Genomic DNA, 12155 nt, shown 5'->3' with positions numbered 1-12155 from the left:
TAATTGCACCGAGACTTTCAGAGATGGTCTCGAAATACTAATCTATCTCCAGAGTCGGGAAAGGCGCTTGACGAAATAAACAGGTCAACCTTCCCATTGCCTAGCCTCGAGGTCAAGCTTGCATCAATCCGTAAGAGCCTGCACAGCGGGCTCGGCATCCGTATCATACGTGGGATAGAGCCATCAGCCCTTTCCATGAGGGCCATATTCACCACGTTTGCTGGAGTTGCCAGCCATGTGTCGCCGCAGCGCGGTCAGCAGCCAGGAGGCAAAGTCATCGGTACGTGTTTTGGAAGTATCCTGGGTCGGGCGCCGTCGCCCGAGACAACATGCCTTTGGCCACCCCCTTAAGGGGGTTTGAGCACCATCTCATTTGTGTGTGTCGACACGCCCGCTAATTGACTGATAAAACCAGTACATGTTACCGACCTATCGGATGCGGGACGAACGACACGGCCAGGGCCATGGAGAAATAGTGCGCTTGTATGTACATGTTGATTGTTTCGTTTCCTCTTTGGCCAGTCTGGCCTGCCATCGCACACTGCATGGAGATGTGGTCCCCTTGGTGACGAGGAAATGACGGCTGATGGTGATCGTGGCAGCCATTTCATGCGGATCCAACAGCCGACGTCGTTGCTATGATGGTCATCCGACCGTCCACCAGCGGAGGTGAGGGCATCTTCTGCCCCGTCTCGACCATCTACAATGAGCTGGCCGCAAACAGACCAGATCTGCTCTGCGACCTCGCAGAGCCCGACTGGCCTTTTGACTGGCCCCGTGCCAGAGACGGGAGCCTTGTCCGCCGTCCTGTCATGTTCCTCGGTGAGAGGTCCGCCGCGGCAGAGATGATCTTCAGCCGTGGCGCCCTCATACGGTCGCACCACGGGTTCCGCCCTGGTCATGTTCCACCACTGACGCGGCGTCAGGGAGCAGCCCTCGACGCCCTACAGCTCATCGCCGAGGAGGCTGCATATCGCGTACAGTACGAAACGGGCGACTTGGTGTTTTTCAACAACCGGAGGGTGCTCCATGGGCGAGAGGCGTTTCGCGACGAGGATGACGGGCTTGGGAAACGTCATCTCTTGAGGCTCTGGTTGAGAGATGCGGAGCTTGCAGGAACACCCCCGTTCCCACTTGGCCGCGTTTGGCTTGATCGATTTGATGAGACAGCCATCAAGGGATCCGATGACACCCGTTGGCCTCTAATCCCTGTGGAGGATTGAGATGTTCTTTTCCCCCAGTGGGTTTTGCACATTGCAGCCAACAGATTGCAGATAGTCAACGGGGTGAAGCTGAAATGTCTAATGGATTACGATAGTGGTGTGGTAAGGCAGGCTGAGAGCAGGCTGAGAATAGGCTACCAACACAATATTTGAGAAAACAAAGCTTGAAGTATCAGGCTGGCGGGTAAATTCCATTCTATACGCAATGTTACATGTATAGTACTTTCTTACCACACCCGGCACCCGCAGTCCGGCGCTTTAGCAAGTGTTGAGCGGAGTTCGACAATGAGACCTAAGATCTGTGCTTGGAGAGATGCAACCGCCAAGAAAGCCCCAACTCGGCACCACGCCACTTCACGACACCATTTCAGACTCCACCCAATCTCTTATCATGGGCCAAGGAATCGCCAATGTCGCCGAGGCGGCTCAACTCACATTTGTTGGCAAGACCTCTGTAGTGGTGGCTGTATGTAAAGGTCATCTTTTGTTGGCAATAAATGTGTCATTTGATCAAGCCACCATCTATTTCGCCACCTACGGCTGCTTACCCTTGGACGCCTTGTCATGGACTCAAATTCGCAAGACGAAGCATCGCTGCTTAAGCGGGATATTAAGATAGCGCTGATAACGGGTAAGAGCATGGAGAATTATGCTACACTAATCGTGTTAACCAAGGCTTGAAGTGTTGTGGCGATGGTTAACAGTAAAGGCAGGTTTTACGGGACAAGATGGTTCGTATCTTGCAGAGCTACTATTGCAAAAGGGTTATCGGGTCCACGGACTCGTAAGGAGGAATGCCTCTCAAGAAGGCATAAATTACAGCAACATTGCGTAGGTTGACCCAAGATTGTTGCCAATGCTAAGTAGTGATAATTGGATTTGGTGTGTTACCGTTCACAAGTTTGACGTAACGTCAGTAAAATAGAGAGACAAAGCACGCTTCATAAAGGCGACATCATGGATTCTCACTTTCTCAACAACCTTTTGCGAGATGTACGTCCAGATGAGATATACCACTTGGCCGCACAGTCGCATGTCAGTCAATCCTTCAAGACGCCGGACTACACCATGCAAGTGAACACGATAGGCACGTTGAATCTTTTGCAAGCGATTGTCAACTGCGGACTCGAGAACCACGTCAGACTATACAATGTAAGAGTCACAAAGAGGACTTGGAACTGGCTTAGAGTTTCCAACGTGACGGGGTATCAAAAAGCAAAACCCTGACTCGGATGACAGGCGGCCACTTCAGAACTCTTTGGCGGGACCCTCTCCCCCGCAGATACTCTCAACGAACAATCTGCTTTCTCTCCAAGATCACCATATGCTATCTCCAAACTGGCAGCGTATTGGTTTGTCCGCAACTATCGTGTCTCGCATGGGCTTTGGGCCGTCAATGGTATTCTTTTCAACCACGAATCACCCAGACGAGGTAATGTTCATCTACGACTTTCAGTAGAGGTCCAAAAGCACCGAACTGCCCGTGAGAGAAAATGACTAATGAAGCAAAGGGAGCGGCTTCGTGACCATGCGCATAGCCCGAGGGGTTGCATCCCAAGCCCTCGGTATCAGTGACAAGCCCCTGACGCTGGCCGGGGTAGACATGACGCGGGACTGGGGCCACGCGAGAGATTATGTCCAGGGTATCTGGATGATGCTACAGCAAGCAGAGCCACGCGACATGGTACTGGCTTCCGGCAAGCAGCATACCGTTCGAGATTTTGTTGATTTGGCTTTTCAGCACATCGGGATTCGGCTCCGGTGAGTCACAAATGTTCAACGTCTCAACGAGAGACGAAAGTTTGCGTTGATAACCAAAAGAATATTGACGAATATCATATAGCTGGCTTTATGACGATTTTAAAAAGTGTGTAGGTGCCACTGATGCTGATAGCAGGAAGACGGTTGTCAAGATTGACCAGACTTTGACACGAGCCGTGGAAGTAAACTATCTTCTAGGTGACAGCAGTCTTGCATTCGAGACGATGCGTTGGCAAGCCGTAACAACGTTTGAGGTAAGCACAGTCGTATTGACCTCATGGTAGAGTCTCACTGAAGCATGACATAGTCTTTAGTTGGGGAAATGGTTGATTCGGAGTTAGAAAGACTGAGGAAAACCATGAATGGGTAAATTTCCCGACACAAAGAATGGTGATAGACAGCCAAGGGGAAAGGAAATGGTCGATGAACTTCAAGGGAGATATTGTGTACTGCATCCAAAATTGAACTATTTGCAATAGGCCGCCTAGCACTTTGTGTAAATGTTGAGAGTCATACGTGCAACTTGGCGCTTTCCATCTCCCTCCAGCATGTTTTCCTACCCCACCGAAGCTTCGTGGTCTCGCCGATAGAAAGGGGGATATAGTGGCTGAAGTCAAAGGAATCCGTGTCCATGTTACAAAGCTGCTCAAAAGAAATCTTACCGCGAGGGTGGATGTGAAACGGCGAAAGCTGCCCATCTTTGAAGGATTTGCTATCTGCCAAAAGATTGATGATGTCGACCGAGGAATTTGGGAGCCGCTTGAGAACCAGAATGAGGAGGCCAAAACTGAGAAACACATTGGCGCCGAGGGGGTGTTTATCATGTTTATTTGTTTGTATGGCAGCGAGAAGGTGATATTTCGCTTTCGTTAGTGAAGTCGTGTCCCCTCTCGAAGCACATATGATCCCCAAGACGATGTTGGATGCCAAAGTCAGGGGGTGTTCATCGCCCATGTGACTTTTGAGCGCAATCTGAGTTTCGCTTGCCAGTCTCACTGCGCCGTCAAAGTCACCCGACATGGCTTTCGTCCGAGCGATGTTTAGGTTGACGGTAAGAGTGCAGAAGTGGTTTGCCCCTAGCCTCGTAGCTAATATTTCTTTTGCTTCGGTGAATAGCCGCATAGGGTCGTCATCGTTGAGGACCCAGCACAGTCTTCCCATATTATTCATTACCATTGCTACGTGTGGGTGTTCCCGTCCTAAAAGAGTCTCGAAAGAATCTTGGCACCTGGTATAGAGATCCCACGCCTCCTTGTATCGGCCATCTGCGTGAATAACCTCTGCGTAATCGTTGGCAGCCATTAGAGTATAAGGATCATCCCATCCCAGGAGAGACTCAAACTTGCTGTAGGCGTCCTTGGCCTTTTCGTTTGCGACTTCAAGATGTCCCATCTCCCTTTCCGCGGCGCCCAGAGAGTCAATAAATCGAAAAACTACCGGATGCGTTGCCATCTCCCCCGATGACCGGCGTAGAGTCTCTTGGTAGGCTTCAACAGCCTTGCAAAGTTCGCCCTTGACTTGCAACACCTCGCCTAGGGAATATAAATCGGCGATGGCCTCAAAACTGTCGGGGCCGTATATTCTGTGGACGGTTTCCAGGCAGCTACCCATGAGTTTCTCGGCTTGATCAAACTTCCCTTGCTGCTTTAGAAGGCAGGCCATGTTTCCACGGAGTCGGAGCGTGAGCAGATGATTCACTCCAAAAGCCTTAACGAACTTGGTCAGAGCCTCATCGTAAACAGTTTTGGCTTCGTCGAACCTTCCGTCATGGTCCAGTGTTGCTGCGTAGTTACTAAGGGTTTTGAGTGTTCCGGTGTCTTCAGCACCCCTACTTGTTGCGAGGGCGGTCTTGTACATCTCCTCTGCCTTGGCCAAGCGACCCTGGTTATGAAGACACGTCGCAAGGTTATGAGCCGCCGCAAGAGTTCTCACACCTTCCGGTCCGATGGACGAATTGTACCGGTCATAGAGCTTTTGGAACATCAGCTCCGCCTGCTTTAGCTTACCGGCCCGTTCAATCGTTGTTGCTAAATCGTTCAAAGTCTCAAGTGTGTCGGGGGAATTTGGTCCCAAAGTCTTTTCCCGCAGCTCCAGAACCTTTTGGAAATAGGTCTCGGATGATTTCATCTCTCCCGACAAGCGCGCAGCCCATGCCAAGTCTTTGAGCAAGTTGATGGTCCGATGATGCTCCAACCCTAGGTGTCGCTCGTAGAGTGGCCGAACGATTTCATACTGTTGTTTTGATAGAGCCCAAGAGCCGTGGTGGAGGTTGCAAAGGGCGCAAAGGGCGAGAAATGACCCATACTTTTGCAGCTCCAAGTTGATAGACTCGGCTTGGCGGACTAGAGTCATGGCTTGGGGAATACAAAGATTGACCCACGCGCGCTCCTCATCTGTGCTGTCGCCAACGGGCATGAGGTGAAAAAGAGCATTGATTCCAGCGATCAACCACTTTTCATCATCATGCGGAGGAATGCTCGATCGCGTCATTTTCTTGGTCAAATCGTGCATCCACAAAGCTCTCTCCCCTTCTATTCGGTGAGTCAAACTTAGTCCACAAAGCTTTGCAACAGCTCTCTCGCGACGGCTTTGATCATGGAATAAATCTCTCAAGCTGTCTACCAGAGAGTGTGTTTGGCTTTTAAAGTCTTTCTCATCAGGAAGAGCAGTGCTACCTTTCTTGGGCTTGGAGGTGCGTCTAAGGCAGCATGTGAGAAATTGAAGGATTCCTTGCCCGGCGTTGTCCTTGCGTGGTGATGATACTGTAAATGGAGGCAATTCTGGAGTGAGATCGGCCCGTTGCCAGCTGTCTAATAGTGGGATCAACTCTGGTTCAAGTAAAGAGTAAAACCTCAGCATCATTAAGGCGTCTGGGTGTGAGACCTCAAGTTCACTGAGCACAAGCTTGAAGTGCTTGGCGATGGCGAAACGATGGGTGGCGGACTTGCTAGCCTCGATATCCGAACCATCATCCCAACGGAGAATCTATAGTCTTAGTCAGTCTTAATACCTATCACCTATGAATTCTTTTGTGAATGCTTACCTCGTCGGGCATATTTTGGTACCTTTCAAGAAAAGTCTTGAGTGTAATGCCATTCACTCGAATGTACGACCCTGCCTGTTCAATAGCTTGCGGCATCATTCCCATATGGTTTACGATTTCTTGTCCTAACTCAAGATTCGAGTCCGTTTGGTCCAAGCTTGCTGCACTGATAAAGACCTGCACAGCATCATTTGGTTCCATTTTCTCGAGTGGAAACGAATTGGATCTGCCGAAAAGATTTGTGGCGACGGATTGCGACTGAGTTGTGAGGATGACGTGCCCCTGTGTATCGCTAGCCAGTAGCTGTCTAATTCCCTCAACGCACTCAGACCTAGCATTGTCGATGAGAAGTAGCCAGTCTCTTGAATTCAAAAGCCAATCATGTAGCCCAAATAGCTTGAGCCTAGGTTCTTGATCCAAGCGCTGCGGCAGGCCAATGGCCTGCAAAGCCTCCTGTATGGAGTTGAAGAATTTCTCCTTAGACGATCCGACGAGAAGCAGATGATTAGTGTATGATTCACGGTACATCGCCTCGTATTTAAGCATCTATTTTGAAGTTAGAAGGCGTCCAAAAGCACGTGAATAAGTCTACATCCCAATTGCGTTTTCCCTACCCCCGTCATTCCATATATCCCTACACGGTTCCCTTTCTTCTTCTCTTTGTCGGGGTTAAGAGTTAAATGAAGCCATTCCACTTCATGCGTCCTTCCGACGAACGTAGGCGATAACAGGCCGGGAATCATGTGGCATGATTCGAACATGGTAGCTGATGATGAGGCACTGCTTGAACGGCCTCTGTTTTCTGACATGGCGGAGTCAAGAAGTGTGTCTAGTTTGCCCCTGGTTCCTATTGTGATCCATTGTGAGTGATCATTTTATTGAGACATGATATCTTACAGTTCTGATAGAAAATTGGCAGAGGAATTTGTTTGTGTGTGTGTGTGTGTGGGCAGAGTACCATACAGCTTTACTTACCAAAAACTTCCTTCAAAGTTAAAGCGGTTGCAAGGTCTTGCACTCGTCGGGCCTGGTCCCCGATAGTCTGCAGACAGTTGTTGAACGGACTTACCCTGAGAGTGATATGTTGAAGGGTTGTTTCTACATGACATCAGCCTTATGCAAGACGTGTTTGCTTTGGATTCGTGAAACGTGGTAGGCAGCAGATGGTGAGGGGGATGTTGAGGTACACCGGCAAAGTAGCATGATGCTCAACACGATTCAACGTTGGCATGCGTTGGTTAGTGGCACCTGAGGCCTTGCTGTTATTTGTCCGGGTAATTCACATGCTCTTTCCACGAGCCGGATTCTGTTTAGGCGATGCAGTGCATGCGGAGTAAGGCAACACGAAGGCGTTGATTGGAAGGAAAACAGGCAGAGATTTGACTCACTTATTTTGTTCTTGGCAAGCTTGCTTGCAAGAATGCAAAAGGTCAGGTACTCAACATAGATTTCAACCAACGGCTCCTGAAGCCGGAGCCTGATGTTGTTTGCCTCAGAGAGGATCTCACTATATGTCTCCCATGTGGGGAATAAACCGACAAGTTTCTCGATGCCTTCGCTCACGAGGACGGGTACTTGGGAAACTTCCTTGGCGATCTAGCTAATAATCAGCGCTTCTCGTCTGAATAGGTTTGCTTCTTGCTATTCTGTTTTTTCCATTCGATTTACCTCAATAAGAAGCTTCATAGAGCCCCATACCAAGCAGAATGTCCCCTCCACCTGGCACAAAGTGTCGAGTGCGTCCTTGAGGATGCGGAGCGGTTCCAGTAGCCTGTTCAGGCCCTCGAAAAACCGGTGGAATTTACCGCGATACTTCTTCTCCTTACCCATCGATATTAGCAAGTCACGGGCTTGGTCGATGTTCTTGCAGCTTGACGAATAGCTGCCAGCGTAGAAAGAATCATAGTCTTCTTGCAAGATGACATGAGGCACCTTCTGGTGGAGTTTTGCAATCGCAGAAGCGAAGAGATCTATCATTTAAGGCTTTTAGTATCAGTGACGGCTGTGAAATAATCGAGTTGAGTTGAGTAAAACAACGTCCAACCTACGTCGGGCTTCTTAGGAGATGGAGCGTACCGTCTTCCGATGTGGAAGTCATTCCCGAGCGCAGGGTTACCCACACGAGATATCTGAAGAGACCCTTCCGCGCTATGTAAGATGATTCGTGAAAAAGAAGGTCGCTTGTTACACGTTCGTGCGAATCGACGTCTTTGTCAAGACTCTAAGGGCGGCTCTTTATCTTCGACTATAATGGTGGACTTGGAGGCGAATGTTACTAACCGATAATATACTATACAATATATGTATTAAATGTACGCCCAAGCCAGGCAACCACTAAGAGCTTTGGGTCACCTTTGAACACCCTCCGGACTACATGTACTGTGTGTGGCTCATGCACGTCAGCTCGCGAAGTCACACTTGGCACGGGTAGAGTACAGATAATGTGCTGCTTCCGGACTGATGTCCCCCACCCTCTCATCTTTGCATTATCCGCGATGAGAGGCGCTATGATTCGATGAGAAGAGGTCCTGGAGGCTACCTGTTGCCGTTGCGACACATGGTAGACAGGGTGAGGCGGCGGATTGATTGAAAGATAGGCACCCGTATCATCGTCATTTAAACCAATTCTTGACCATCATGATCGTGGTATAACATTCTTCATTCTCCTACACGGCTCACATAGCCTGCACAGCACATTTTAAGACTACAGCATCAACAGCACTGACAGAAAACACAGGGCAGATATTAAAATGGAAAAGGTTGCATTACCATTTCTGGACTGCGTTGGCAACCAAGATCAGCATGGCCAGGACGCCCAAGCTCGTGCTCGGCCCTGGCAGTTGTACTGGCCTCCAGAGAAAGACAGTGAGCTGGCAATATTGCTCCAAAAGACCGTCCCTGAAGTCCTCACTTGGCGCTTCGATCCAAGCAATCCATTTGACCGGCCTTGGCAGTCTTGGGCGAAGAATGCGATTCTGAGTGGAAAAGTGTGCACTTCCAAGGTTCTTCAACCAGACAATTCAATCGCTTCCTGGAATATTGGCACAAATGGGCAGCTGCAGAGTGAAGCAGATGGTCTCTCCGTTCAGAAGGAAGGCTCCAGGAACCTTGACGCCGAGATAGATGCGTTAAAACTTCGACATGTGATACCTAAAGAGTTCAACTACTTGTCGAATGATGCCATTTATGACACAACAAAGCCTTACCACACCCGCTTGCCGTTTATGGGCAAGATTCGTCGAAGCAATATCGTCGCGCAGGCGCACTCCAATGTCAAAATCCACGACATCAATGGACATGAGGACAAGTTCACGTTTGCGCAATCGGGCTTCCAATTCTTCCATATACCAGTCGACGTCAGTAAATGGACAGAAGATAGTGCCAAGAACCAATACCTTCCTGCCATGGAGAAGTGGCTGATGGATTACTTCAAAGCCAAGAAGGTCCATATTTACACTTATACGGTGAGTGAATATTTAATCTGATATAGTTGTCCTGACGCTGACACTAACCAAAGTACCGGTGCGAGAACCGTGAGCGGACTGCGTCAGAGTCATGGATTGGCCCATACATGCGCGCTCACTGTGGTAGGTCAATAGTTTTCATCATCCCCTATATTCTTCAGATATGTCTCTGGCTAACCGAAATAGACGTAACTCTCAATTCTGGCTTGCGTAGGCTTGATCTTCACCTTCCTGACGAAGCTGAGGAGATAAAAAAAGGGCGCTGGAGAATGGTTGGGTATGTCTTACCACTTGACATATTGAAAATTAGGTCCGACTTTGACTAACATTAAACGACAAGACTCTGGCGAGCACTCACAGGACCATACCAAGACCGACCTCTCGCGCTTCTTGACCCTCGGAGCCTTCGGCAACAGGATCTTCTCGGCGCCGATGTTGTCTTCCCACATTACTGTGACGAAGGGTATGAGGTCCGACATAGTCCACATCATCGTTGGTTCTACAAACAGCGTATGAAGCCTGATGAAGCACTTATGTTCAAATTATATGACAGCTCGGCGGACGAGGTTCGATGTGAGTTTGTTTCATAACTAAAGAGGAAAGCAAAAACTAATATGACTTAAGTCTGTCCTCATGCGGCATTCATTGACCCTTCGGTCCCAGACGGCACACCGCAACGTGCCAGCATTGAGATTCGCGCCATTATCGTAGGCTAGGTAACCGTGGCGGGAGAAAGCTACGTCTATAATTATTGGTAGCAATGGTAATAGCAGCAGACTGCTAAGTCTCACAAGCAGAGAACACAAACATGTCATTGTGGAATACGTTTTGTGATTGGTTGTGCCAGTAAGAATAAGGTCAGAAATAGTGTGTAGTACTGAAGATTACGATGGCTTGCATCATTCCCTTATGATATAAATTTCCTTCTCAAACGGCGACCTATTTTAAATATCAGTATCGGACTGGACATCGCTTTGAATGACTTTCTATCGTTATGCGTTTCTGCTGTGAGAGTAAAGGTGAGAAAGAAAGAAAAAGGGTGAATGCACTATGTTCTTGCCGCACTCGATGGGATGGGATAGGTACATTGCCATTCGATGTCGGTGGTTGCTCTTGGAGATGTTCTTGGAGGCGAAGTGCGATAGGTGAATAGGGCGGTCGGCGATCTTATGGCCAACGGGTGTTGGAGAAGGCATTCGCGAGAGCGTGACCGTCGCGGGCTATCGGGTCAAGCAGTCGCGGAGTCGCTATTGAAGTTGGAATTCAACTATGATGAAGTAAAGACAAGGGCGCGTCGGTACGTGACGCCGTTGCTCGAGGACGGCCATCATGAATGCTTGAAAGATTTACATCAACGACTCAGATTTCTAGAATTAGCCGGACATACTCTGTGAACTAATTATGGCGCATTATCCCACTAGCTTTGTTAAGATAACGAACAACTCATATTGATATATATCTATATATACATTACTTGACTTTCCGCAAAATAAATTGGTGGACTGTACTCTCTTTGTGAATAAATGCACTGAGCTAAATCTACTCCTCCAACACAAAACTGCGGGATGGCGACCTATATTTCCAACAGCCAGCCTCCCCGTCCACTAGCTTGACATTTGTATGTGGGATAATAAGAATCATCTTGTATTTAGCTGAAACCCTGGTTTCTACAGTGTTTACTGAATTGAAAGATATACCTGAGTCCGATTTGGTGTCCTCGTGGTTGAAAACATCTGCATCGTCTTCAACCAGATTCTCACTTTCAACTTCAACAGCGGTAGCCTGCATGACTCGCTCGTTGAAGCGAATTTTGTTCTTTTCCGTGCCAGGAAGTGTGATGTCAGTTGGGGTGATTGGTAGTGCATAGCTGTTGTTGTCGTCAACTCGCCTTTGTAATCCCTCCGATAGTTGACTCGGTTGTTCGAGCCTAGCTTGGATTGCTGCTGGTGACTTTTTGAAGGAATCATACCATGCAGTGATTTAAATAGCTGCAGTATAGCTGCTGCGCCTGAGAATGGACCTTTCGTTCGTGATGGAGTTGCTCTCCGAAAATGCGGCGTTGATTGGATTCATGCGTGGATCAGCAAAGGCGCTTGAATCAATCTGTAGTGGGCCATAGAGCCAGGTAACATCGCAGTCTTTGAGCCTGCTGATTGTAAGCTCAGGGGAACACGTGGTGTATTGTGACGGGGAAGGTATGGCCTACCAATTTAGTGCTTCTGGAGACACCGTCTTTATGTTGCAGTTGATCTGCATCCAAGAACGCCATACGGCGTTTTCCAACCGAGCATTATTGCTGATATGGGCCCTCTGAGCCACTATGTACTTCCAAGAGGCCCATATCTCCCCGTATTCCCAATCGTGATTTAGGAAGTCGACGTGCCTTGACGGTTCTTCCCATAAATCTGTGTCCGTCTTTGCCGAGTCTATTCCGACCAGAGATGTCCATAATCTCCTTAGTCGTGGCCGGTAAGCAATGATCCATGAGACCAAGCTCTTCAAGTAGCTTAAGCACATTTGTATGCTCGTTTTCGAGAGCAAATGTTACGACCCCTTTGCCGTAATGGGGGGTCTTAGCCCCTATGTCTGCTCCGCAATCTAGCAGTTTGCGAAAGGTACGAGAGCTGCCAAGCCTTGCAGCTTCAAGCAAAGGTGTAAGAGAAA

The 12155-nt window shown here is 48.8% G+C and overlaps 4 protein-coding genes across 4 annotated transcripts; 3 read left to right on the top strand and 1 right to left on the bottom strand.

The window, feature by feature from the left end:
* Positions 1-638: 638 nt before the first annotated feature.
* On the top strand, positions 639-1223 carry CTRU02_211793 (uncharacterized protein; the record flags this gene model as incomplete). Its single annotated transcript, XM_070205717.1, has 1 exon — positions 639-1223. The coding sequence occupies one exon, from the start codon at positions 639-641 to the stop codon at positions 1221-1223; it is 585 nt and encodes a 194-aa protein (XP_070060530.1).
* A 957-nt stretch (positions 1224-2180) lies between these two features.
* Positions 2181-2988, top strand: CTRU02_211792 (dTDP-glucose 4,6-dehydratase; the record flags this gene model as incomplete). The annotated part of the gene is made up of 3 exons (XM_036725443.1): positions 2181-2375; positions 2463-2655; positions 2735-2988. The coding sequence occupies 3 exons, from the start codon at positions 2181-2183 to the stop codon at positions 2986-2988; spliced, it is 642 nt and encodes a 213-aa protein (XP_036582648.1).
* A 506-nt stretch (positions 2989-3494) lies between these two features.
* Positions 3495-8004, bottom strand: CTRU02_211791 (uncharacterized protein; the record flags this gene model as incomplete). Its single annotated transcript, XM_070205716.1, has 6 exons — positions 3495-5515; positions 5660-5969; positions 6028-6573; positions 7097-7125; positions 7416-7623; positions 7696-8004. The coding sequence occupies 6 exons, from the start codon at positions 8002-8004 to the stop codon at positions 3495-3497; spliced, it is 3423 nt and encodes a 1140-aa protein (XP_070060529.1).
* A 1247-nt stretch (positions 8005-9251) lies between these two features.
* Positions 9252-10007, top strand: CTRU02_211790 (uncharacterized protein; the record flags this gene model as incomplete). The annotated part of the gene is made up of 3 exons (XM_036725441.2): positions 9252-9491; positions 9545-9614; positions 9832-10007. 3 exons carry the CDS (start codon positions 9252-9254, stop codon positions 10005-10007), a joined length of 486 nt encoding a protein of 161 aa, XP_036582646.2.
* Positions 10008-12155: the final 2148 nt, after the last annotated feature.

The sequence above is a fragment of the Colletotrichum truncatum genome (genome assembly GCF_014235925.2).
Source record: "Colletotrichum truncatum strain CMES1059 chromosome Unknown Contig_0008, whole genome shotgun sequence".
Lineage (NCBI taxonomy): Eukaryota > Fungi > Ascomycota > Sordariomycetes > Glomerellales > Glomerellaceae > Colletotrichum > Colletotrichum truncatum.
This window is presented reverse-complemented; position numbering and strand designations above follow the sequence as displayed.